Source organism: Carcharodon carcharias, chromosome 29, assembly GCF_017639515.1.
Source record: "Carcharodon carcharias isolate sCarCar2 chromosome 29, sCarCar2.pri, whole genome shotgun sequence".
NCBI lineage: Eukaryota > Metazoa > Chordata > Chondrichthyes > Lamniformes > Lamnidae > Carcharodon > Carcharodon carcharias.
In genome coordinates, this window is record NC_054495.1 from 4,553,519 (window position 1) to 4,577,222 (window position 23,704).

The 23,704-nt window shown below is 46.5% G+C and overlaps 1 protein-coding gene and 1 long non-coding RNA gene across 4 annotated transcripts in view; one reads left to right on the forward strand and one right to left on the reverse strand.

The window, feature by feature from the left end:
• Window positions 1–659: 659 nt before the first annotated feature.
• Window positions 660–23,029, reverse strand: LOC121271059. 2 transcript variants are annotated; one of them, XR_005941663.1, is made up of 3 exons: window positions 22,972–23,029; window positions 6,384–6,722; window positions 660–1,168 (listed from the first exon to the last, which is right to left on the reverse strand). It is a non-coding gene; the product is annotated as an uncharacterized LOC121271059 (long non-coding RNA). The 2 variants fall into 2 exon arrangements; XR_005941662.1 differs by having other exon boundaries at window positions 6,348–6,722.
• The window catches only part of LOC121271057 (urokinase plasminogen activator surface receptor-like), a 37,457-nt gene continuing 17,941 nt past the window's right edge, over window positions 4,189–23,704 (forward strand). For both annotated transcript variants that reach the window (XM_041176762.1, XM_041176763.1), the window contains exons 1-4: window positions 4,189–4,338; window positions 10,342–10,464; window positions 12,076–12,213; window positions 15,437–15,577. In XM_041176762.1, coding sequence (XP_041032696.1) covers window positions 4,290–4,338; window positions 10,342–10,464; window positions 12,076–12,213; window positions 15,437–15,577 — 451 coding nt within the window. In that variant the 5' untranslated portion in view covers window positions 4,189–4,289. The remainder of the gene's footprint in view (window positions 4,339–10,341; window positions 10,465–12,075; window positions 12,214–15,436; window positions 15,578–23,704) is intronic.

Sequence of the window (23,704 nt, forward strand, 5' to 3'; positions counted from 1 at the left end):
AGCGTGTGTGGGGGCGAGGCGGAGGGGGGTGGGATGGGGGGGTGGTGGGGGAGTGGTGTGGGGGAGAGTGTAGGCACCATTCGTGGTTAACTAAGTTATGAAACTTAAGGATAAGTATATAAAAGAGCAAAGGTGATTGGTAGGTCAGATTTTGGTCAGAAAATAAAGAATGGCAGAGAATGAGCAATCAGGAGGAAGAACTTAGAGTATGAGAGGAAGCTAGCTAGAAATGTAAAAGCAGATAGCAAGCATTTTTACATGTATTTAAAAAGGAAAAGATTAAGCAAAGTGTTCTGTTGAAGGGTCATGAGGACTTGAAACATCAACTGTGCTCTTCTCCGCCGATGCTGCCAGACCTGCTGAGTTTCTCCAGGTATTTCTGTTTCTGTTTTTGTTAAGCAAAGTTAGTGTTTGTCCTTTAGTGAGTGACAATGGGGAGTTAATAGCAGATAATAAGGAAATAGTGGATGAAATAAATATTTTGCTTTTGTCTTCACTGTCTTCTGTCTATCTCTGGAACCCCCTCCAGTCTTTACAACTCTCCCTATCTCTGTCACCTCCTCCAGCCCCTACAACTCTCCCTATCTCTGTAACCTCCTCCAGCCCCTACAACTCTCCCTATCTCTGTAACCTCCCCCAGCCCTGATAACGCTCCCTATCTCTGTAACCTCCTCCAGCCCTTACAACTCTCCCTATCTGTGTAACCTCCTCCACCCTCTACAATGCTCCCTATCTATCTAACCATTTCCAGCTCTGACAACGTTCCGAGATTTCTGCTCTCTTCCAATTTCGGCCATTTGAGCATCCCTTGATTCCCATCGCTCCACAACTGGCAGCTGTGCCTTCAGCTGCCTGGGGCCCTAAGCCCTGGAACTCCCTCCCTAAACCTCTCCACCTCTCTCTCTCCATCTCTAAGACTCTCCTTAAAACCTGCCGTTTTGACCAAGCTTTTTATCACAGTCATGACATCTCCAGTGGCTCAAAGTCGAATCTTGCTCGATAATTACTCTTTTCTGAAATGCCTTTGGATGTTGTGTTACTTGAAAGCTGCTATATAAATGCAAGTCATTGTTGTTGCTTTGTCTTCCATCCTTGTTCGATCAATAGCCTGGATCTCTGTGATGGACGATAAGGTGTGCAGGTCATTCCTGGGACATTCCAACCTCTCCTGTTGGAAAAAAGAAGATGTTTAACATTCAGGGAGGCAAAGCTGGTGAGATGGAATTTTTCCTAATTGTGGTGGGATATGCCCCAATTAAGAGGAGTAATTACATATTTTAATTTCCTCTTTCTCTCTGGAGGAACCTGTATTGCTGGAATGAGATCAATGTTCTCAGGGGATGTTTGGGGATTTTTCACTTTGACCAAATGCAGGTGGCTGGTTACCAAATCTGTCTGGCAACTAGTCAGTAAAAAAAACACAAAGGCATAACTTGAATTATTGGTGACTGAGCCAAATGTACATAAACTATTCTCCTGGATAGTTGCTTTGCATTTCCCCTGTCAGGGCTTTTGATATTTCCTGCTGGGGACCTTCCAGAGTTCTGCACTTTCAACAAAGTGTTTTCCTGAAGTGTCATTGCTGTCGTAATGTCAGAGACATAGCAGCCAGTCTGAGCACAGCAAGATCCCGCAAACAGCAATGTGACAATGACCCACATCGTTTGCTTTTGTGACATTGGTTCAGGGATAACTATTGGGCAGGACACCGGGGAGAGCTCCCCCCTGTGCTTTTTTGGCAACAAGACAATGGAATCTTCCAAGCCCTGGTCTCCGGCCCAGTCACAAAGCAGGCCAGTTCCCACTGCAAGGCAATGAAAAGAGTTAAGACCTAAAGGCACCAGGTCATTGTTCAAAAAACATAAACGGTTCTATACGCTCAACCTTATCATTTTTCATCCAAACGTTCGCATCTCCGACAGTATAGCACCCCCTCAGTACAGTGTTTCCAAGAGTGCAGTACCAATTCAGCACTGACTCTCAAATAGTGAAGCACTGCACCCCCTCAGTACTCACCCTCTGACAGTGCAGCACTCCCTCAGTACTGACCCTGTGACAGTGCAGCACTCCATCAGTACTGACCCCCTGACAGTGCAGCACTCCCTCAGTACTGACCCTCTGACAGTGCACCACTCCCTCAGTACTGACTCTCTGACAGTGCAGCACTCCCTCAATACTGACCCTCTAACAGTGCACCACTCCCTCAGTACTGACTCTCTGACAGTGCAGCACTCCCTCAGTATTGACCCTCCGACAGTGTATCACGCTCTCAGTGCTGAGCCTCTGGCAGTGCATTGCTCCCTCAGTACAGACCCTCTAACAGTGCAGCACTCCCTCAGTACTGACCCTCCAACAGTGCAGTGTTCCCCCCATTACTCGCACTGGGAAAGTCAGCCAGGATTTTGTGCTGAACTCTGTACGGTGAAACTTATATCCATGACTTCCTGTCTTAACTCAGGGCGAGAGAGGGAGAGAGTGGGAACTGGGAATTTGAACGCTTTAGAAGTTCAGAGATCCATTGTGAATAGCAGTCACCCTGCAGATGAGGCACAGAATGGGTTAGATAGGGTGAAAATGAATATCGAGCAAAAGAGATTTATATTGATATAGTGCCTTCATATTGAAAGACATCCAGGGGTGAGTGAATAAAATGGGACCAGGAAACACAGGATAGCAATCTGAAGGAGGAGATATGAGGAGGGATGTCCCCAAGCTCAGTGAAAGTGGAGAGATTTAAGGAGCATCTTGAAGAAGAGAGTGAGAGGGAGAGGGAGAGAGCTGGAGAGGCTTAGGGAGGGACTTCCAGAGCTTAGGGCTCAAGGAAGCTGAAGGCACAACTGCCAGAAGTGGAGTGAATGAAATCAGGAGTGTGCAAGAGGCCTGAGACAGAGGAATCATCAATTCGAAATCATAGGGGTATTAGTTGCTGAGAAGCTGTCAGTCAAGGACTTTGGAGAGGAAAGGGAGGCTGGAGATGGATTAATTTACTTTCAAGGAGATGGGGGCCATTTGCATAATGGAGTGCAGATGGCAGAATAGAAAGGGGGAGGGTCAGTACCTGAGGTGTGGGGACTACTTAGAATGCCAGCTAACATGGGGACTAGCAGGATAGGAAGTTGGAGTGGTCTTGGTTCAGTGTAAATAGAATCAAGGGAGCAGAGGGTGAGTCTGAGGGACAAGATGATCTCGGAGGGTGGGGTGTGGAGGTGTTGGGGGGAGGTGGGGGGGGGGGGGTGCGGGATGCACCACAGGAGAAGTAAACAGCCAGGGTTGAGGAGGAGAGCCAGTTTTGGAAAGGAGGTGGACAGCGGATTGGGGGGCAGATATCTCCCACATCATGCATTGTCATCACGTTCTGAAGTGGGATTTAAACCCACAGCTTCAGGTCCAGAGGAAGGGGCACTAGCTCACTCACAGCAGTGTGATGTTTCCACACCTTTCCCTGCCACATCTGAGAGTGGGATTGTGGTGATAAATTCGGAGCGTCTTTGTGTTGTGGTCTCATACCCAGTAGGAACGGCAGACAGGCTTTCCCAGGCACCTGCTTTTAAATGAGAGAGAGAGAGAGAGAGAGAGAGAGAGAATGAAAGAACAAAAGAAAGAGAGAGGGAGAGAGAGAGACATTCATGGCCCTGGTCAGACACTGGGGTTAAAGTGATTGACCAAAATCTCCTTATAGGACCCATTCCCCAGTCAAATAAACCACTATGTCCAACAGCTGGGCTTTTTCTGTGCCTTGGTCAAAGATGTCAAACCTGGCCATGAAGTGCTCACTGAAAGACATTTCCCTGAGCAGATTAATGTTGCTGCTGCTACCCAGTAACCAAAGAAGGAGCTTACCTGGCTTTCTGAAAAAATTGCTAGAAATTACACATGGATAAAGAGTTGATCAGAGCAATGGTAATGCAGGAAATGTGTGGACGGTTTTGAGATACATCCCCAGTGTTTATTACAGAGTGATATCCCCATTGGGGAGTGAACCCCAGTTTCTTCTGGATGAATTCCAACCTTCAACCACCCCCACCCCTCTCCCCACCCCAGTTTCATTGCCTCCAGATTCCACCAGCAGTTGCCTCCTGGCTGGGAAATTACAGTGAACCTTCGCCAAAAAATCATCAGCTGATATGTCTTTAACAAAAGGGTGGGACCTTACATGGATTCTGGCTCATATTCCATTAATTTGTTTTTTGTATTTCTCATTATGTCACCAAGCCTATAAATGTAAAGACAACCCTTTATATTTAGTAGATCCACGAGGTCTTGAGGTCCAGAGGGAGATAAAGGAGAAAATGAAGAGGTTACTTGGAGCAGTGCTTTTCGCAGCCTTGGTCACAGAAGGTAAGGTTACTATTCAGTCACTGGGTATTCCCAATCCCTACACAGCCTCTCATTTTATACTTTTCACCAAGAAATAGGGATTATTCTGATAATAGACACATTGAAAGAGGAATGTTGTTGGCTTCCAGTTAATTGTTGTGCTTGAGCCACACTAAGAGTATGAAGGTGGTATTTGGGTTGTAATTTGTCAAGTATTACAATGTCTCCATGTTTTATTACAGAAACATTGCGGCAAGGATCTGGTGTCCCTGTGTGTTTATTATTGAGTGAGATTCCCACTGGGGAGTGAGTGTTGGTGTGTTTATTATAGAGTGAGATTCCCACTGGGGAGTGAGTGTTGGTGTGTTTATTATAGAGTGATATCCCCATTGGGGATTGAGTGTTGGTGTGTTTTATTACAGAGTGAGATTCCCACTGGGGAGTGAGTGTTGGTGTGTTTATTATAGAGTGATATCCCCATTGGGGAGTGAGTGTTGGTGTGTTTTATTACAGAGTGAGATTCCCACTGGGGAGTGAGTGTTGGTGTGTTTATTATAGAGTGAGATTCCCACTGGAGAGTGAGTGTTGGTGTGTTTTATAACAGGGTGATATCCCCATTGGGGAGTGAGTGTTGGTGTGTTTTATTACAGAGTGATATACCCATTGGAGAGTGAGTGTTGGTGTGTTTATTACAGAGTGATATCCCTATTGGGGAGTGACGGTTGGTGTGTTTTATTACAGAGTGATATCCCCATTGGGGAGTGAGTGTTGGTGTGTTTTATTACAGAGTGAGATTCCCACTGGGGAGTGAGTGTTGGTGTGTTTATTATAGAGTGAGATTCCCACTGGAGAGTGAGTGTTGGTGTGTTTTATAACAGGGTGATATCCCCATTGGGGAGTGAGTGTTGGTGTGTTTATTACAGAGTGATATCCCCACTGGGGAGTGAATGTTGGTGTGTTTATTACAGAGTGATATCCCCATTGGGGATTGACGGTTGGTGTGTTTTATTACAGAGTGATATCCCCATTGGGGAGTGAGTGTTGGTGTGTTTTATTACAGAGTAATATCCCCATTGGGGAGTGAGTGTTGGTGTGTTTATTACAGAGTGATATCCCTATTGGGGAGTGACGGTTGGTGTGTTTTATTACAGAGTGATATCCCCATTGGGGAGTGAGTGTTGGTGTGTTTATTACAGAGTGATATCCCCATTGGGGAGTGAGTGTTGGTGTGTTTTATTACAGAGTGATATCCCCATTGGGGACTGAGTGTTGGTGTGTTTTATTACAGAGTGATATCCCCATTGGAGAGTGAGTGTGTCCTTTATTACAGAGTGATATCCCCATTGGGGAGTGAGTGTTGGTGTGTTTATTACAGAATGATATCCCCATTGAGGAGTGAGTGTTGGTGTGTTTTGTTACAGAGTGATATCCTCACTGGGGAGTGAGTGTTGGTGTGTTTATTACAGAGTGATATCCCCATTGGGGAGTGAGTGTGTGCTTTATTGCAGAGTGATATTCCCATTGGGGAGTGAGTGTTGGTGTGTTTTGTTACAGAGTGATATCCCCATTGGGGAGTGAGTGTGTGCTTTATTGCAGAGTGATATCTCCACTGCGGAGTGAGTGTTGGGGTTTTTGTTACAGAGTGATATACAGTGCTCATCAGGTTCAAGGTCTGTTAATGTCGCATTGAGAATTGTCCATTTCGTGTTATTCAGCGTTTCAAAATGGTGGTGGGGGGCGTGGGGGGCGGGGGCGGTGGTGGCGCGGGGAAGCAATTCAGCCCTACTTCACCATGTGCTGAGAACAGCAGGCAATTATTTTGCACTCGATGTGGCTTGAAGCAGCGCAGGAGGAGTCAGCATGCATATGGAACGGACAGGCACCCGGTCGAAGTGATTGTCATTCTCAATAAGGGTGCATGTGCATGCGTGTGTGTAACTTGGTTGAAGAGGTAGTGTGCGAGTGGGAATGTTTGTGCTTGTGTGAAAAATTATGTCTGTAAGTGTGAAGGCATGTAGCTATTTTCTCACTTGTATCTCTAGGTGAGCGTGCAGTATTTTCAGCACCTTTGCAATCGCAGTTCAGTGCAGTGCGGGCTCTTGCTTTGGCATGGCCACGTCCTCCTGCTGCACCCCCTGCTGGAGAGAGTGCGACTTTGCAGGTGTAGAGTGAAGTTCCCATCGAGGCCAGAGACCCCATCTGCGGACTGGAAGGAGTTAAAGGTCCATTTCTTCAGCTTCTTTTAGACTTGGTGTGAATGGGAGAATGGGCATTGGTTTCAATCTGAAAGCCCTATCCTTGACTGTATCCATCAGCCTCGAAAAGCATTCTGGCCAACTTCTGTTCCTCTATTGTCATGCTGCAGAAAGGCAGGTCATTGGAGTGATCAGGAGCAGAAACTCTGGCTGAACGGAAGAACATCAGAAATATGAATCGGTCATATGGTCAGGCATTCAATAAAATCATGGCTGATCTTCTGTCTCAGCTCCACTCTCCCGCCTTATCCCCATATCCCTTGATGTCCTCTGAGCTGAAATATTTTTCGATCTCAGTCTGGAACTCACTCAACAACTGAGTATCTACAGCCGTCTGGAGTAGAGAATTCCAAAGATTCACAACCTTCTTGAGTGAAGAAATTTCTCTTCGTCTCAGTCCAAAATGGCTGACCCCTTATACTGAGACAGTGACCACCCCACCCCAGCCCCTGGCAATTCTATATTCACCAGCTGAGGCGAGTGATGGGGGTGAAAATGGCGTCTCTGCATCAACCATGTCACCCCCTCTAAGAATTTTATACATTCCAATGGGGTCACCTCTCATTCTTCTAAACTCCACAGATTATAGGCTTCATTTCTCATAAGAAAAAGCTCTCCTGTCAGGAATCTCCTGTCGTGAATCTCTGTTGCATTCCCACTAAGGTAAGTATATTCTTCCTTACGTGCTAAGACCGGACCTGTTCACAGAGTTCCAGGTTTGGTCTCAGCATAGCCCTATATAATTGTAGTAAGACATCCTCACTCTTATACTCCAAACCCTCTTGCAATGAAGGTTGACTTCCCTTTGCTCTCTAGCTGAGGTTCACTGATGTGATGTGAAGAGTCCGCATGACAATTCTGACTGGCTAACTCAGTACAAACCAGTGACGCAGCGGGGACCCTCCTGGTGTTATGTAGCTAAGACCCCCTATAAAGTGTCTTACTCAGTCTCACGCTGCCTCACAGACAAGTCAAGCCACAGCCTGACATAGTCATCCTCACGAAATCATACCTTACAGATCATGTCCCAGACACCACCATCACCATCCCTGGGTATGTCCTGTCCTACTGGCAGGACAGGCCAAGCAGAGGTGGTGACACAGTGGGATACAATCAGGAGGGAGTTGCCCTGGGAGTCCTCAACATCGGCTCCGAACGCCATGAAGACTCATGGCATCAGGTCAAACATGGGCAAGGAAACCTCCCCCTGATTACCACGTACCGCCCTCCCTCAGCTGATGAATCAGTGCTCCTCCATGTTGAACACCACTTGGAGGAAGCACTGAGGGTGGCAAGGGCACAGAATGTATTCTGGGTGGGGGACTTCAATATCCATACCAAGAGTGGCTCGGTAGCATGACTACTGACCAAGCTTGCTGAGTCATAAAGGGCATAGCTGCTCAACTGGGTCTGCAGCAGGTGTTGAGGGAACCAACAGGAGGGAAAAACATGCTTGACTTCATCCTCATTAACCTGCCTGCATCTGTCCATGACAGTATCAGTAGGAGTGATCACCGCACAGTCATTGTGGAGACAAAGTCCCACTTTCACATTGAGGATACCCTCCATCGTGTTGTGCAGTGCTACCACTGTGCTATATGGGATAGCTTTCAAACAGATCCAGCAACTCAAGACTGGACATCCATGAGGTGCTGTGGGCCATCAGCAGCAGCAGATTTGTACTCGAACACAATCTGTAACCTCATGGGCTGGCATATCCCCCACTCTACAATTACCATCAAGCCAGGGGTTCAGCCCTGGTTCAATGAAGAGTGCAGGAGGGCATGCCAGGAGCAGCACCAGGCATACCTAAAAATGAGGTGTCAACCTGGTGAAGCTATAACACAGGACACCTTGCTAAACAGTATAAGCAGCAAGTGATAGACGGGGCTAAGCAATCCCATATCCAACAGATCAGACCTAAGTCCTTCAGTCCTGCCACATCCAGTCGTGAATGGTGGTGGACAATTAAACAACTCACTAGAGCAGGAGGCTCCACAAATATCTCCATCCTCAAAGATGGAGGAGCCCAGCACATCAGTGCACAAAGATAAGGCTGAAGCATTTTCTACAATCTTCAGCCAGAAGTGCTGAGTGGATGATCCATCTCAGCCTCCTCACAAGGTCCCCACCATCACAGATGCCTGTCTTCAGCCAATTCGATTCACTCCACGCGATATCAAGAAATAGCTGAAGGCACTGGATAGTGCAAAGGCTATGGACCCTTACAATATTCCGGCAATAGTGCTGAAGACTTGTGCTCCAGAACTTGCCGTACTTTTAAATAGCTGTTCCAGTACAGCTATCACATTGGCATCTACCCGGCTATGTGGAAAATTGCCCAGGTAGGTCCTGTACACAAAAAGCAGGACAAATCCAACCCGGCCAATTACTGCCCCATCAGTCTACTCTCGATCATCAGTAAAGTCATGGAAGGGGTCGTTGACAGTGTTTTCAAGCGACACTTGCTTATCATTAACCTGCCCACTGATGGCCAGTTAGGGTTCCACCAAGGCCAATCAGGTCCAGATCTCATTACAGCCTTGGTTCAAACATGGACAAAAGAGCTGAGCTCCCGAGGTGAGGTGAGAGTGACTGCCCTTGACATCAAGGCCACATTTGACCAATTGTGGCAACATGGAGCCCTGGTAAAACTGGAGTCAATGGGAATCAGGGGGAAAGCTCTCTGCTGGTTGAAGTCCTACTTAGCACAAAGGAAGTTGGTTGTAGTTGTTGGAGGTCAGTCTTCTCAGCTCTAGGATATCATTGCAGGAGTTTCTTAGGGTAGTGACCTCGGCACAACCATCTTCAGCTACTTCATTAATGACCTTCCTTACATCATAAGGTCAGAAGTGGGGATGTTCGCTGATGGTTGTACAATGTTGAGCACCATTTACAACTCCTCAGATACTGAAGCAGTCCATGTCCAAATGCAACAAGACCTGGACAATACCCAGGCTTGAGCTGACAAGTGGCAAGTAACATTCGTGCCACACAAAGGCCAGGCATTGACCATCTCCAACAAAAGAGAATCTAACCATCATCCCTTGACATTCACTGGCATTACCATCACTGAATCCCCCATTATCAACATCCTGGGGGTTACCATTGACCAGAAACTGAACTGGATTAGCCATATAAATACTGTAGCTACAAGAGCAGGTCAGAGGCTAGGAATCCTGCGATGAGTAACTCACCTCCTGATCCCCACTAAGTCGGTCCACATGGCACAAGTCAGGAGTGTGATGGAATACTCTCCACTTGCCTGGATGAGCGCAGCTCCCACAATACCAAAGAAGCTCGACACCATCCAAGACAAAGTAGCATGCTTGATTGGTACCACATCTTTAAACATTTATTCCCTCCACCACTGACGCACAGTAGTAGCAGTGTGTACCATCTAAAAGATGCACTGTAGGAATTCACCAAGGCTCCTTAGACAGCAGCTTCCAAACCCATGACCACTACCATCTAGAAGGACAAGGGCAGCAGACACCACCAACTGGAAGTTCCCCTCCAAGCCACACACCATTCTTGCTTGGAAATGTATCGGCCATTCCTTCACTGTTGCTGGGTCAAAATCCTGGAACTCCCTCCCTAACAGCACTCTGGGTGCACCTACACCACATGGACTGCAGCGGTTCAAGAAGGGTGCTCTCCACCACCTTTTCAAGGGTAATTAGGGATGGGCAATCAATGCTGGATTAACCAGCGACACCCACATCCCAAAACTGAGTATAAATAAACTCTTTCTCTTTTGTCCCTGCAGGTTGCTCACTGATTTGTCACAGATGTAATAGTCTTACTGGCAGCTGTGCATTAAACACCACAACTGAGTGTAACAGAACGATCCATTCAACATGCAGATCGATCAGTGTTAATGACGTCTTTGGTAAGTGCTGTGCAAACATTGGTGTTTTGCTTTCACTACAAGGCAACAGCAACTTGCATTTATATAGCGTCTTTAATCTAGCAAAACATACCAAAGGACCTCACAGGAATGTGACCAAATAAAAATCTGACACTGAGTCATAGAGTGAGATATAGCACACTTGAACAAAACCTCAGTCAAAGAGATAGGCTTTAAGGGGCATCTTAAAGGAGAGAGAGAGGGTTGGAGAGGTTTAGGGAGGGAAATCAAAAGGTCAAGGCCCAATCAGCTGAAGGAATGGCCGCCAATGGTGGGGTGATGCAAATTGGGGGACGCCCAAGAGGCCAGAATTGGAGGAACGCAGAGATCGCGGAGGGTTGTAGGGGCTAGAGGAGGTTACAGAAATAGGGAGGATTGCAGGGGCTGGAGGAGGTTACAGAGGTAGGAAGGGTTGTAAGGGCTGGAGGAGGTTACACAGATAGGGAAGGTTATGGGGCTGGAGGAGGTTACAGAGATAGGGTGGGTTGTAGGGACTGGAGGAGGTTACAGAAATAGGGAGGATTGCAGGGGCTGGAGGAGGTTACAGAGGTAGGAAGGGTTGTAAGGGCTGGAGGAGGTTACACAGATAGGGAAGGTTATGGGGCTGGAGGAGGTTACAGAGATAGGGTGGGTTGTAGGGGCTAGAGCAGGTCACAGGGATGGTGAGAGTTGTAGGTACTGGAGAAGGTTAAAGAGATAGGGAGGGTTGTAGGAGCTGGAGGGAGTTACAGAGATAGGGAGAGTTGTAGGGGCTGGAGGAGGTTACAGAGATAGGGAGAGTTGTAGGGGCTGGAGGAGGTTGCAGAAATAGGGTGGGTTGTAGGGGCTAGAGCAGGTTACAGGGATGGTGACAGTTGAAGGTACTGGAGAAGGTTACAGAGATAGGGAGAGCTGTGGGGCTGGAGGAGGTTACAGAGATAGGGAGGGTTGTATGGGCTGGAGGAGGTTACAGAAATAGGGAAAGTTGCAGTGAATGGAGGAGGTGGCAGAAATAGGGTGGATTATATGGGCTAGAGGAGGTTACAGGGATAGGGGGGTTGTGGGGCTGGAGGAAGTTACAGAGATAGGGAGGGTTGTGGGGCTGGAGGAGATTACAGAGATGGGGAGGGTTGTAGGTACTGGAGAAGGTTACAGAGATAGGGAGGGTTGTGGGGCTGGAGGAGGTTACAGGGATAGGGAGGGCTGTAGGGGCTGGAGGAAATTACAGAAATAAGGGGGGTTGCAGGGACTGGAGGAGGTTGCAGAAATAGGGTGGGTTGAAGGAGCTAGAGCAGGTTACAGGGATGGTGAGAGTTGTAGGTACTGGAGAAGGTTACAGAGATAGGAAGAGTTGTGGGGCTGGAGGAGGTTACAGAAATAGGGAGAGCTGTGGGTCTGGAGGAGTTTGCAGAGCTAAGGAGGGTAGTTGGGGCTGGATGAGGTTACAGAGAGAGGGAGGGCTATTGGGGCTGGAGGAGGCAAAAGAGATAGCAGGTGCAATGTAAATTCACCAGAATGTTGCCAAGCCTAAAAGGGCTCGTTGATGTTTACAGGATGTGCTGAGTTTCAGTGACTCATGTTCATGATGTAATGTGATGTGATTTGTTCTATTAGGTTTTGCACGATCTAATTACCTTCTGAGTGGCTGTGGAAACTGTTTTGGCCTCATTTCCTTCAGCAGTGGAATTTTATCCAGATATGTGCACACCACGTGCTGCAGCTCCAGCCTGTGTAACAATGATGTTGTTCCAGGTAAGACATTGACGAGCACCAATAGTGGTAGGAGGGGTATGATCAGGAGCCCTGCTTGCTCATGCTGTAGCTCATTTAATTCACCTCTGCCAATGGAACTAATTGCAATGACCATCTGGGATTTATTGTTTTCCAAATTGATGTTGAGTAATAAATATTGAACCAAGGCACTTATTGCATTTACCTGAAAGGGCAGATGGATCCTGCATATTCCCATCTGGAGAGCACAAGATCATATCAGCGAAGTTTCAGTGTCCTGATTTCTAGACAGGGACTTGAACCCACAACCTGCTGATTTCAAGGTACAATTGCATTCCACTGAGCCGCAGGTGACTCCAGCTTGCTTGTCTTGCTATTTCTTCTATCTCTGAGCCACTTGATTCCCTCACAAAGATGTTCACTGTTCTCTGATCTGCTGTTGGTACCCATGATTTGTCTGTTTCCCCCTCCCTTCCCCTCTCTCTTTTGTTAATGAACATATGAACAAGGAGCCATTCAGCCCCTCGAGCCTGCTCCGCCATTTATTAAGATCGTGGCTCAAGATAGTAACCTGAAATCTGCATCCCACCTACCCCTGATAACCTTTCACCCCCTTGCTTACCAAGGATCTATCCACCTCTGCCTTAAAGATATTCAAAGTCTCTGCTTCCACCGTCATTTCAGGAAGAGAGTTCCAAAGACTCACAACCCTCTGGGTGAAAAAATTTTACCTCATCTCCATTTTAAATTGGCGACTCCTTATTTTTTAACAGTGATCTCTAGTTCTAGATTCTTCCACAAGAGGAATCATTCTCTCCACATCCACCCTGTCAAGACCCCTCAGGATCTTATATGTTGTAATCAAGTTGCCTCTTACTCTTCTAAACTCCAGCAGACACAAGCCTAGTCTGTCCAACCTTTCCTCATAAGCCAACCCACCCATTCCAGGTATTAGTCTGGTAAACCTTCTCTGAACTGTTCCAATGCATTTACGTTCTTCCTTAAATAAGGTGACCAATACCGTGTACGGTACTCCAGATGTGGTCTCGCTAGTGGTCTGTACAACTAAAGCGTAACCTCCCTACTTTTGTATTCAATTCCCCTCACAATAAATGATAACATTCTATTAGCTTTCCTAATTACTTGCTGTACCTGCATACTAACCTTTTGCAATTCATGCACACCCAGATCCCTCTGCACCTCAGAGCTCTGTAATCTCTCACCATTTAGATAATATACTTTCCTTTATTCTTCCTGCCAAAATGGACAATTTCACATTTTCCCACATTAAACTCCATCTGCCAGATCTTTGCCCACTCACTTAAACTATCTCTATCTGTTTGTAACCTCCTTACATCCTCTTCACAATTTACTTTTCTACCTATCTTTGTGTCATCATCCCTTCAATCCCTTCATCCAAGTTATTCATATAAATTGTAAAAAGTAGAGGTCTCAGCACTGATCCTTGTGGCACACCACTCATTACATCCTGCCAACCAGAAAAAGGCCCATTTATGCCTACTCTCTGCTTCCTGTTAGTCAGCCAATCTTTTATCCATGCCAATATGTTAACCCTTATACCATGAGCTTTTATTTTCTGCAATAATCTCTGATGTGGCACTTTATCAAATGCCTTCTGAAAATCTAAGTACAGTACATCCACTGGTTCCCCTTTATTCCTCAAAGAACTCCAATAAGTTGATTAAACATGATTTCCCTTTCACAAAACCATGATGACTCTGCCTGATGACCTTGAGCTTATCTAAGTGCCCTATTGTGAGGGGAATTGAATAATAGCTTCTAACATTTTCCTTATGACATATGTTAAGCTAACTGGACTGTAGTTTCCCACTTTCTGTCTCCCTCTCTTTTTGGATAATGGAATTACATTTACTATCTTCCAATGTGATGGGACCTTCCCTGAATTTAAGGAGTTTTGGAAAATTAAAACCAATGCAGCAACTATCTCACTGGACACATCTTTTAAGACCCTAGGATGAAGTCGATTAGGACCTGAGCTCTTGTTAGCCCGTAGCTCCAACAATTTACTCAGTATTTCTTCTCTGGTGACTATAATTTTCTTGACTTCCTTTCCCAATTCCATTTCCTGGTTTATAGTGGCTTCTGGGATGTTACTTGTATCCCCTATAGTGAAAACTGATGCAAAATACCTGTTCAATCCATCTCCTTGTTCTCCATTAATAATTCTCCAGGCTCACTTTCTATAGGACCAATGCTCGCTTTGTTAACTCTTTTCTTTTTTACATATTTATAAAAACTCTTACTAAATGTTTTTATATTTCTAGCTAGCTTTCTCTCATACCCTAATTTTTCCCTCCTTATTAGCCTTTTAGTAATTCTTTGCTGTTCCTTATATTCTGTCCAATCTTCTGGGCTTCCACCTATCTTTGCACTATGGTATGCTTATTCTTTAAGTTTAATACTGTATTAAACCTTTCTAGTTAACCACAGATGGTGTGTCCATCCCATGGACTTACACTTATTCATTGGAATATATCTATTCTGTGCTTTCTTAAATATTAGCCACTTCATCTCTATTTACCTATCCTTTAATCTAATTTGCCTCTGAAGGATCCATCTATTCCCTGGGCATCAGGTCAATATATTAATCTTTGTCTTTTCCCTTCGTAGATTCACTGAGTTTCCAGCAAACGCTTTGTCCTATCATAGAAAAGTTACAACACAGAAGGAGGCTATTTGGCCCATCATGTCTTGCTGGCTGTCTGCAACAGTAACTCAGCTAGTCCCACTCCCCCACCTTCTCTCCTTGGTCCTTCAATTTTTTTCCCCTTCAGATAATGATCCAATTCTCTTCTAAAAGCCACAGATGAATCTGCCTCCCCCACACTCTCGGGGAGCACATTGCAGATCCTAGCCACTCGCTGGGTGAAAAAGTTTCTCCTCATGTCTCCATTGCTTCTTTTACTAATCCCCTTAAATCTGTGTCCCTCTAGTTCTCGATCCTTACAGCAGTGGGAACAGTTTCTCCCTATCCTCTCTGTCCAGATCCCTCATGATTTTGAATACCTCTACCAAAATCTCTCAACTTCCCCTTCTCCAAGGAGAACAGGCCCAGCTTCTCCAATCTATCCCTGTAACTGAGACCCTAAGTGCCCATTAATGAGCGTGGCCACGTGTGTTTTTCTGGGTGGTGTTTGATGCTTTGAAAAATTCTGAAGAACGGAACAGGACCGGTTAATATTACTGTATGTTTGCATTCCAGACATAGAGAACAGCACACTGAATGGCTTGGAATGTCATGGATGTTTCGCTGTTAATGGGACCTGTACCAATGTGCTGCCCACAGTGAAATGCAGAGGAGAACAAGATCACTGTGTCCACACTTCAGGCCTACTGCAAGGGGGTGGGTTCAGCTCTTTACTCACCATTTTACTGAGTGATATAAAAATGCTGGCAGAAAGTGCAGAATATGTGGAACTTTACAGCACAGAAAGAGGTCATTCAGCTCAACTGCACAGTGCTGGTGTTCATGGTCCATATGAGCCTTCTCCCACACCCTCACCCTATCAACATATTCCTTTCTCCCTTGTGTTTATCCACTTTCCCCCTAAATTGTCCCAACTGCTCTGTTAATGAGTTCCACAATCTCACCAATCCCTGGGTGAAGAGGTCTTACAAAAAAGCAGATTTGGAAAGATGATGCCAGAATTGAAATAAGATACTGCCATCAGGAAATGCTGAACAGGCTGGGGCTCTTTCCTCTAGGATGGGGAAGACTGAGGTGGTGACCCGATAGAGGTCTGTCAAATTGTGAAGGGGTTTCAATTTGGTGGACGAGAAGAAAATATTATCACTTGGTGGTGGGAGATCTAAACTAGGGACCATCAATATAAGATTGGCTGAAGATGGTTGCATGTGTTTCAGCCAGAGGTGCCAGGTGGACGATCCAGCTCAGCCTTGTCCGGAGCTCCCCAGCATCACAGATGCCAGTCTTCAGCCAATTCGATTCACTCCACGTGATATCAAGGAATGGCTGAAGGCACTGGACATTGTAAAGGCTATGGGCCCTGACAATATTCCATCAAATGTACAGAAGACTTGTGCTCCAGAACTAGTCACGGCCCTAGCCAAGGCATTCCAGTACAGCTACAACACTGGCTGTGAAAAATTGCCCAGGTATGTATTGTACACAAAAAGCGGGACAAATTCAACCTGGCCAATTACCGCCCCATCAGCCTAATCTCGATCATCAGCAAGGCATTGTCAACAGTGCAATGAAGCGGCACTTACTCAGCAATAATCTGCTCACTGACACTCAGTTTGGGTTCTGCCAGGGTCACTCAGGTCCAGATCTCGTTACAGCCTTGGTAGGGACATGGACAAAAGAGCTGAATTCCCGAGGTGAGGTGAGAGTGACTGCCCTTGACATCAAGGCAACAATTTGACCAAGTGTGGTATCAAGGACCCCGAGCAAAACTCGAGTCAGTGGGAATCAGAGGGAAAACCCTCCGCTGGTTGGAGTCATACTGAGCTCAAAGGAAGATGGTTGTGGTTGTTGGAGGTCAGTCATCTCAGTTCCAAGACATCACTGCAGGAGTTCCTCAGGGTAGTGTCCTCGGCCCAACAACCTTCAGCTGCTTCATCAATGATCTTCCTTCCATCGTAAGGTCAGAAGTGGGGATGTTCAATGATGATTGTACAATATTCAGCACCATTTGTGACTTCTCAAAAACTGAGCAGTCCATGTCCAAATGCAGCAAGACCTGGACAACATCCAGGCTTGGGCTGGAATTGGCAAGTAACATTCATGCCACACAAGTGTCAGGCAATGATCATCTCCAACAAGAAAGAATCTAACCATTTCCCCATGACATTCATTGGCATTACCATCACTGAATCCCCCACTATCAACATCCTGGAGGTTAGCTTTGACCAGAAACTGAACTATATCAGCCATGTAACTATGGTGGCTACAAGAGCAGGTCAAAGGCTGGGAATTCTGCAGAGTGTAACTCACCTCCTGACTCCCCAAAACCTGACCAACATCCACAAGGCACAGGAGTGTGATGGAATACTCTCTACTTGCCTGGATGAGTGTAGCTCCAACAACATTCAAAAAACTTGACACCATCCAGGACAAAGCAGCCCCACTTGATTGACACCCCTTCTACAAACATTCACTCCCTCCACCTCCGACAAACAGCAGCAGTGTGTACCATCTATAAGATGCATTGCAGGAATTCACCAAGGTTGCTTTGATAGCACCATCCCAATACATGACCATTACCACCTAAGAAGGACAAGGGCAACAGACACATGGGAGCACCACCACCTGGAAGTTCCCCTCCAAGCCACTCACCATCCTGACTTGGAAATATATCGTTGTTCCTTCACTGTCACTGGATCAAAATCCTGGAACTCCCTCCCTACCAGCACTATGGGTGTATCCACACCACACAGACTGCAGCGGTTCATGAAGGCAGCTTACCATCACTTTCTCAAGGGCAATTGAGGATCAGTAATAAATGCTGGCATAGTCAGTGAGGCCCCCATCCAATGAAAAAAACAGACATTCATTAATAAATTGAATTGGGAATTTGGGAGTAACCTCCATGCTTTGCAATTCCTCATTGTTCTTTCTGTCTGGGTAAGATATGAGGAATCGTATATGAGTGCATCCTCAGTACTGACTCTCCGACAGTGCAGCGCATTCTCAGTACTGTCCCTCCAACAGTGCAGCGCATCCTCAGTACTGTCCCTCCAATATTGCAGCGCATCTTTAGTACTGACCCTCTGACAGTGCAGCGCATCCTCAGTACTGACCCTCCTACAGTGCAGCGCATCCTCAGTACTGACCCTCGGACAGTGCAGCGCATCCTCAATATTGACTCTCTGACAGTGCAGCACTCCCTCAGTGCTGACCCTCTGACAGTACAGTGCTTTCTCAGTAATGACCCTCTGACAGTCCAACACACCCGCAGTACTGACCCTCCGATAATTCAGTGCAGGTTCACCTGAATGATACTGGGGCTAAATCATAGGGTACGTTAGGTCTTGAAGTTTATGGAGTGATCTAACCGGGGTGTTTAGGATGCTTAAAGGATTCCTAAAGATTTAGCTCCTTAGAAACTATATCCTCTGGTGGGGGTGGGTGTAGGCGGTGGTAGGCAGTCCAGAACAAGCGGGGAGACCCTCAAAATTTGAGCCCTACCATCATGGGTGAAGCCAGGAAGAACGTCTTCACACAGACAGGAGTGGAAATCCGGAACTCTCTTCGCAAGATGCTGGTGAGGCAGGGAGGGTCAACTGGAAGTGTCAAAACTGAGTTGGATAGCTTTCTGTTTCCAGGACATGGGGGGTCGCAGAAGCGAGGCGGGTGGATGGAGTTAATGTACAGATTGCTCATGATCGAATTGAATGGCAGGAAAGTGTCAAGGGGATTTGAAATTAAACTAAAAGCAAACTACTGCGGATGCTGGAATCCTGAAGTCTAAACAGAAAATGCTGGAAGATACCCAGCCGGCCTGATAGCATCTGCGGAGAGAGAAACAGAGTTAACGTTTCGAGTCCGTATGACTCTTCCTCAGAGCCTCTCCCTGTTCCTGTGCAGTTGGCTGTGTCATTTTGGGGATGAGAAATGTTGAATGCCACAAGTAGAAGATTGGATCTGATGGAAGGTGATGGGGAGCTGGATTAAATACAATCAAATTTCAAGGTATTAAACTGATATCTCTCCCTTTGCTACAAACAGCGTCCCCAACGACATATGTACTCAAAGGCTGTGTTTCCGACTTTGTATGTCGAAATCCCGACGCTTTCGGTATTATTGGTATCGATCCGACAATCGCTTTCTACTGCTGCAAGGACAACATGTGCAATCTGGAGTCACGGAACTTCACCCGGTCCACCACACCTGTCCCCACAACCACTCCTAGCGCTGGCCCAACCCAACTCAATGCCTCCATATCGGTCCCCACCATGACTCCCAGCGCTGGCCCAACCCAACTCAATGCCTCCATATCGGTCCCCACAATGAATCCCAGCGCTGGCCCAACCCAACTCAATGCCTCCACACCCGTCCCGACAACCACTTCCAACTGTGGCTCAGCCCAACTCAATGCCTCCACTGTCACCGCCCTGCTCCTGGTCTTCCTCAAACTTGTGCTCTGAACACAATGCTTCACTCTTCAACTCGCTTTGACTGGTTGTAGCATCTTGTGGATGGAGTGAGGGCTCCTGAGAGGGAGGGAGAGTCCCAGCGTGCTCAGGGTGGTCAAACCCCTCTTGTCCAACGGCTTTACGAACTCCCTCAATCTCCTGCAGTGTAAAATCCTTCAGCCCATCCTCTCTCAAAGTTGGTTGTATCATAGCTATGGTATTAAAAGATCTTTGTTCAACAATGGCTGTGTTTGAACAATGATTCCCAAACGACGTATGCACTCAAAGGCTGTGTTTCCCACTTTGTATGTCGAAATCCCAATGCTTTCAGATTTATTGGTATCGATCCGACTATCGCGTTCTACTGTTGCAAGGACTACATGTGCAACCTGGAGTCACGGAACTTCACCCAATCCACCACACATGTCCCCACAACCACTCCCAGGAGGGATCATTAGGAGGTTATTTGGCCCATCATGTCTGTTTCAGCTTCGATCAATCCCAAACTCGTGCCACTGTCCCACTCTCCCCATAGCCCTGTATCAATCTTAAACTAATCCTACTGCCCCTCTCTCCCCCCATAGTCTTGTATCAATCCCAAACTAATCCCACTGCCCCATTCTCTCCCTGTAGCCCTGTATCAATCCCAAACTGATGCAACTGCCCTGCTCTCTCCCCATAGCCCTGTATCAATCTCAAACCAATCCCACTGCCCTGCTCCTAGCACAGGGGAAAGACATTAAATGCAGAGCTGTGGGAAGCCACTGAGGGATTAATTATTCAACAGATATCCCTGCCTGAAAATACAAATCTCTTGCTGCTATTGGGCACTGGAACATCATCTTAGCTCTTTAAATAAACCAACATTAGATTTTTTTCCCACAAAAAAATACTGTTTTCATAAAATTTGCAAAAGAATATTGCAAAACATTTTGACTTCAAAATCACAGAAGGTGCAATAAAATTCAACTGCTCTCCATGCAGCTTGTTCTAATCTTGGGTGTCACAAAACAATTGCAACACAGCTGATATTTACAATGTATATTCCATGTCGGACATGTAGCCTGAGGGCAGGGCAATTCAAATTGTCAATTACAGAAAGTGCAGCAGAATTCAACATTTTTCCATACATGTTCCACTCTGAGGTGCCACAATACAATTTCAGCACTCTTGATGATTACAATGTACATTCTACCTCAGGCATACAGCTAGAGGGCCTCGACACAGTTTCCAGACCCTCAGTGAACTTCGGCTGAAAGGTTTTGGCCAGCAACCTTTCCCCACTGTGCCTCTGTAATGGCTGCCCCAAGCTTTAGTGCATCCCTTAGCATGTAGTCCTGCACCTTGGAATGTGCCAGTCTGCAAGACTCAGTCATGGACTGGAAGGCCAGCAAGTTTCAGACCAACAATGCCCTCATCCTAAGGACCATCTTTTTGTGCGGCTGCATCAAGCTGTGTGTGGACCCTCAGTATGCAAACACCAAGTGTCACTACGTGCTAAGGTTCTACCTATCCCCGGTGTTGTGAAGGCCACATTACCACAGAGCACCCCAAAAAGTTGGACCTTGTCATGCCACCTATCCCTCGTAGAAAAGTTTATGCTCAAAAAGACTTTTGATCACAAGCCCACTCAGCAGAGGTTTGCCTGTAATATCGTTGAGGCCCAACGGGGAAAGGAGAAGGTGGATCCTGTCAGATGATTCCCTGAACAGACTGTCAAAGTCATTTGGCAGAATGCCTCATTTCCAGAATTTTCCAACAAGCACCAAGATGTAGCTTGGCTGGTGGTGAGAAAGGTCCTCCCCATCAGATCCTTCCTAGATGCCCAGAGTCTCACCCCCTCCACTCATTACGCTGGAGGTGGCTGTGGTGGGAAGAGGCCGTTGTTCACCTCCTTGTGGAATGTGCCTTTGCAAAAAAGGTCTGGAGAGAGATGCAGTGGTTTTTTAAGATGTTCAGCCTGAGCAGTTCTGTGACACAGGACTCTGTGCTCCACGGGCTGTTCCCAGGGACACACACCGAGACAAATGTCAACTGCAGCTGGAGGATCATCAACTCGGTGAAATAAACCAACTGGGTCCCCCAACAAATGATTACCTGTTAATGTGAAATTGAATAGAGAGTCACACCTCCTCTATCTCTTTTTATCTCTATACTCAGTCACACCTCCCTCTATTTCCCTCTGTATCACCATACCCTTTCACACCTCCTTCTGTCTCGCTCTGTATCAGTGTACCCTGACACCACCCCCCCCTCCATCTCTCTGTTTCTACATACTCAGCCATACCTCCTCTATCTCTCTTTATCTCTACATTCAGTGATACCTCCTCTATCTCCCCCTGTGTCACCGTACCCTGTCACACTTCCCTCTATCTCTCTTTATCTCTATACTTGGTCATACCTCCCTCTATCTCCCCCTGTGTCACCATACCCTGACACACCTCCCCCTATCTCTCTGTATCTAAATATTCAGTCACACCTCCTCTATCTCTCTTTATCTCTATACTCAGTCATACCTCCCTCTTTCTCCCCCTGTATCACTGTACCCTGTTACACCTCACTCTATCTCTCTTTATCTCCATACTCTGTCATACATCCCTCTCTCTCCCTCTGTGTCTCCATACTCAGCCATACCTCCCACTGTTGGTGTCTCCCTGTATCACACTGTGTTTAAGCCTTTCCAGCACATTCATGCAAGTGATATCAAAGAGTTAAACTTCCAGGAGTAACTCTGTTGGAAGTGGTTCCTTCACCTGGGGGGCTTTAATGGGATCGATTTCAAGGGTATCTTCAGGCATCGGTCCTTTTAATTAGCGTTAAATGGGCAGATATTGGACTCGGTGGGGGCTACACTATCCCTCAAATATGGCCGGAGGCGCCTCACAGTTTGGGGGTGTAACAGGCGGGTATTATAATGGGTAGAGATGGGGTAATTCCCGGTTTCACGATGCCTCCCCGGAGCCCAATATTTCCACTTCTCGGAGTGTTTAATAATGTTCCTGAACACTCCAACTGACGGTTCTGACCATGGAGAGAGTGGGGAAAGCGGCGATGACATAAAGCGGGTTTAATCTAAACACTGACGTCCGATGCTGTTTGAAGGTGGCTGGGCCGCTCCTTTGAAACAAATGGGAGCAACTTGTCTCTGAACAGAGGGGGCCAAGGAGTAAAGTGAGGACAGCTGAGCTCGGGGAATATTTTTGATGTTACAGTCTGTCCTCGGTACTTGTGACCGATACAGACAGCAGTCTGATAGTCACTGGGAGAGTTACCACCCATTGCTCTGTAAAGATTTACTCTGAAATTAAAAGGATTGTGGGCTTTGGTGACAGATATTCAAATGCTTTCATTCCTTAATCTCTGGGGGACTATATAATAAATTGAAAATATCTTAAAATCTCGGGTTTCTGCCTACCTTTTGGAAAGGAAAGATAATTTTTCCCTAATATTACTGTAAATCAGGCTTATGGGGGCTGCGTGTGTGTGTGTGCCTAGCTCACTTAAACTGCAGAGTCAGGCTGCGAGGTCTGAACCATCAAAGGGGTTACGAGTAAAAACAGGCATTTCGAAATGGGGATGGGTAAGCCAAGATGAGGTTCCAGCAGATACAGTGTGAATGGAAAACAAAAACAGAATTACCTGGAAAAACTTAGCAGGTCTGGCAGCATCGGCGGAGAAGAAAAGAGTTGACATTTCGAGTCCTCATGACCCTTCGACAGAACTTGAGTTCGAGTCCAAGAAAGCTGGTTTAAGGTGTGTGTGTGTGTGTGTGTGTGTGTGTGTGTGGGGGGGGGGGGGGGGGGGGGGGGGGGGGTGGCGGAGAGAGAGAGAGAGAAGTGGAGGGGGGGTGTGGTTGTAGGGACAAACAAGCAGTGATAGAAGCAGATCATCAAAAGATGGAATGGAATTTGCTTTTGTAGATAAGTTGAGAGGTTGTTTGAATTTCAAACAGACATGATAGGGAGTTTACAGCCGGCAAATAAATAAGGCAAATCTCTTAAGTTTATTTTTCCCAAAAGTGCTAGCCATAATGCCAACATAGAAGATTTTGATATTCTGGGAAGAGTAACTTCCAAAGAAAGGGTGAAACAATGGGATTTACAGATCAAAAGGGTGGGGGGGGGGGGGGGGAACATATTTAAAGAAACCTGGAAAGCTGTATGGGGAGTGGCCCTGTGAGATCTTGACCAATGGACTGTATAAAACAGACGTGTGAACAAGCAGCATCTAGTCACCCCAGAGAAGTATTTGCTTGTTCCAGAGAGCAAGGTTTTGTTAAGAGCTTTGGAGTTACAGTGTCGAGTGAGAGGGGGAGAGAAGCTGTGAAATACTTCGCTGATAGCAACAGTGAGTGCATATGGTAATATTAATG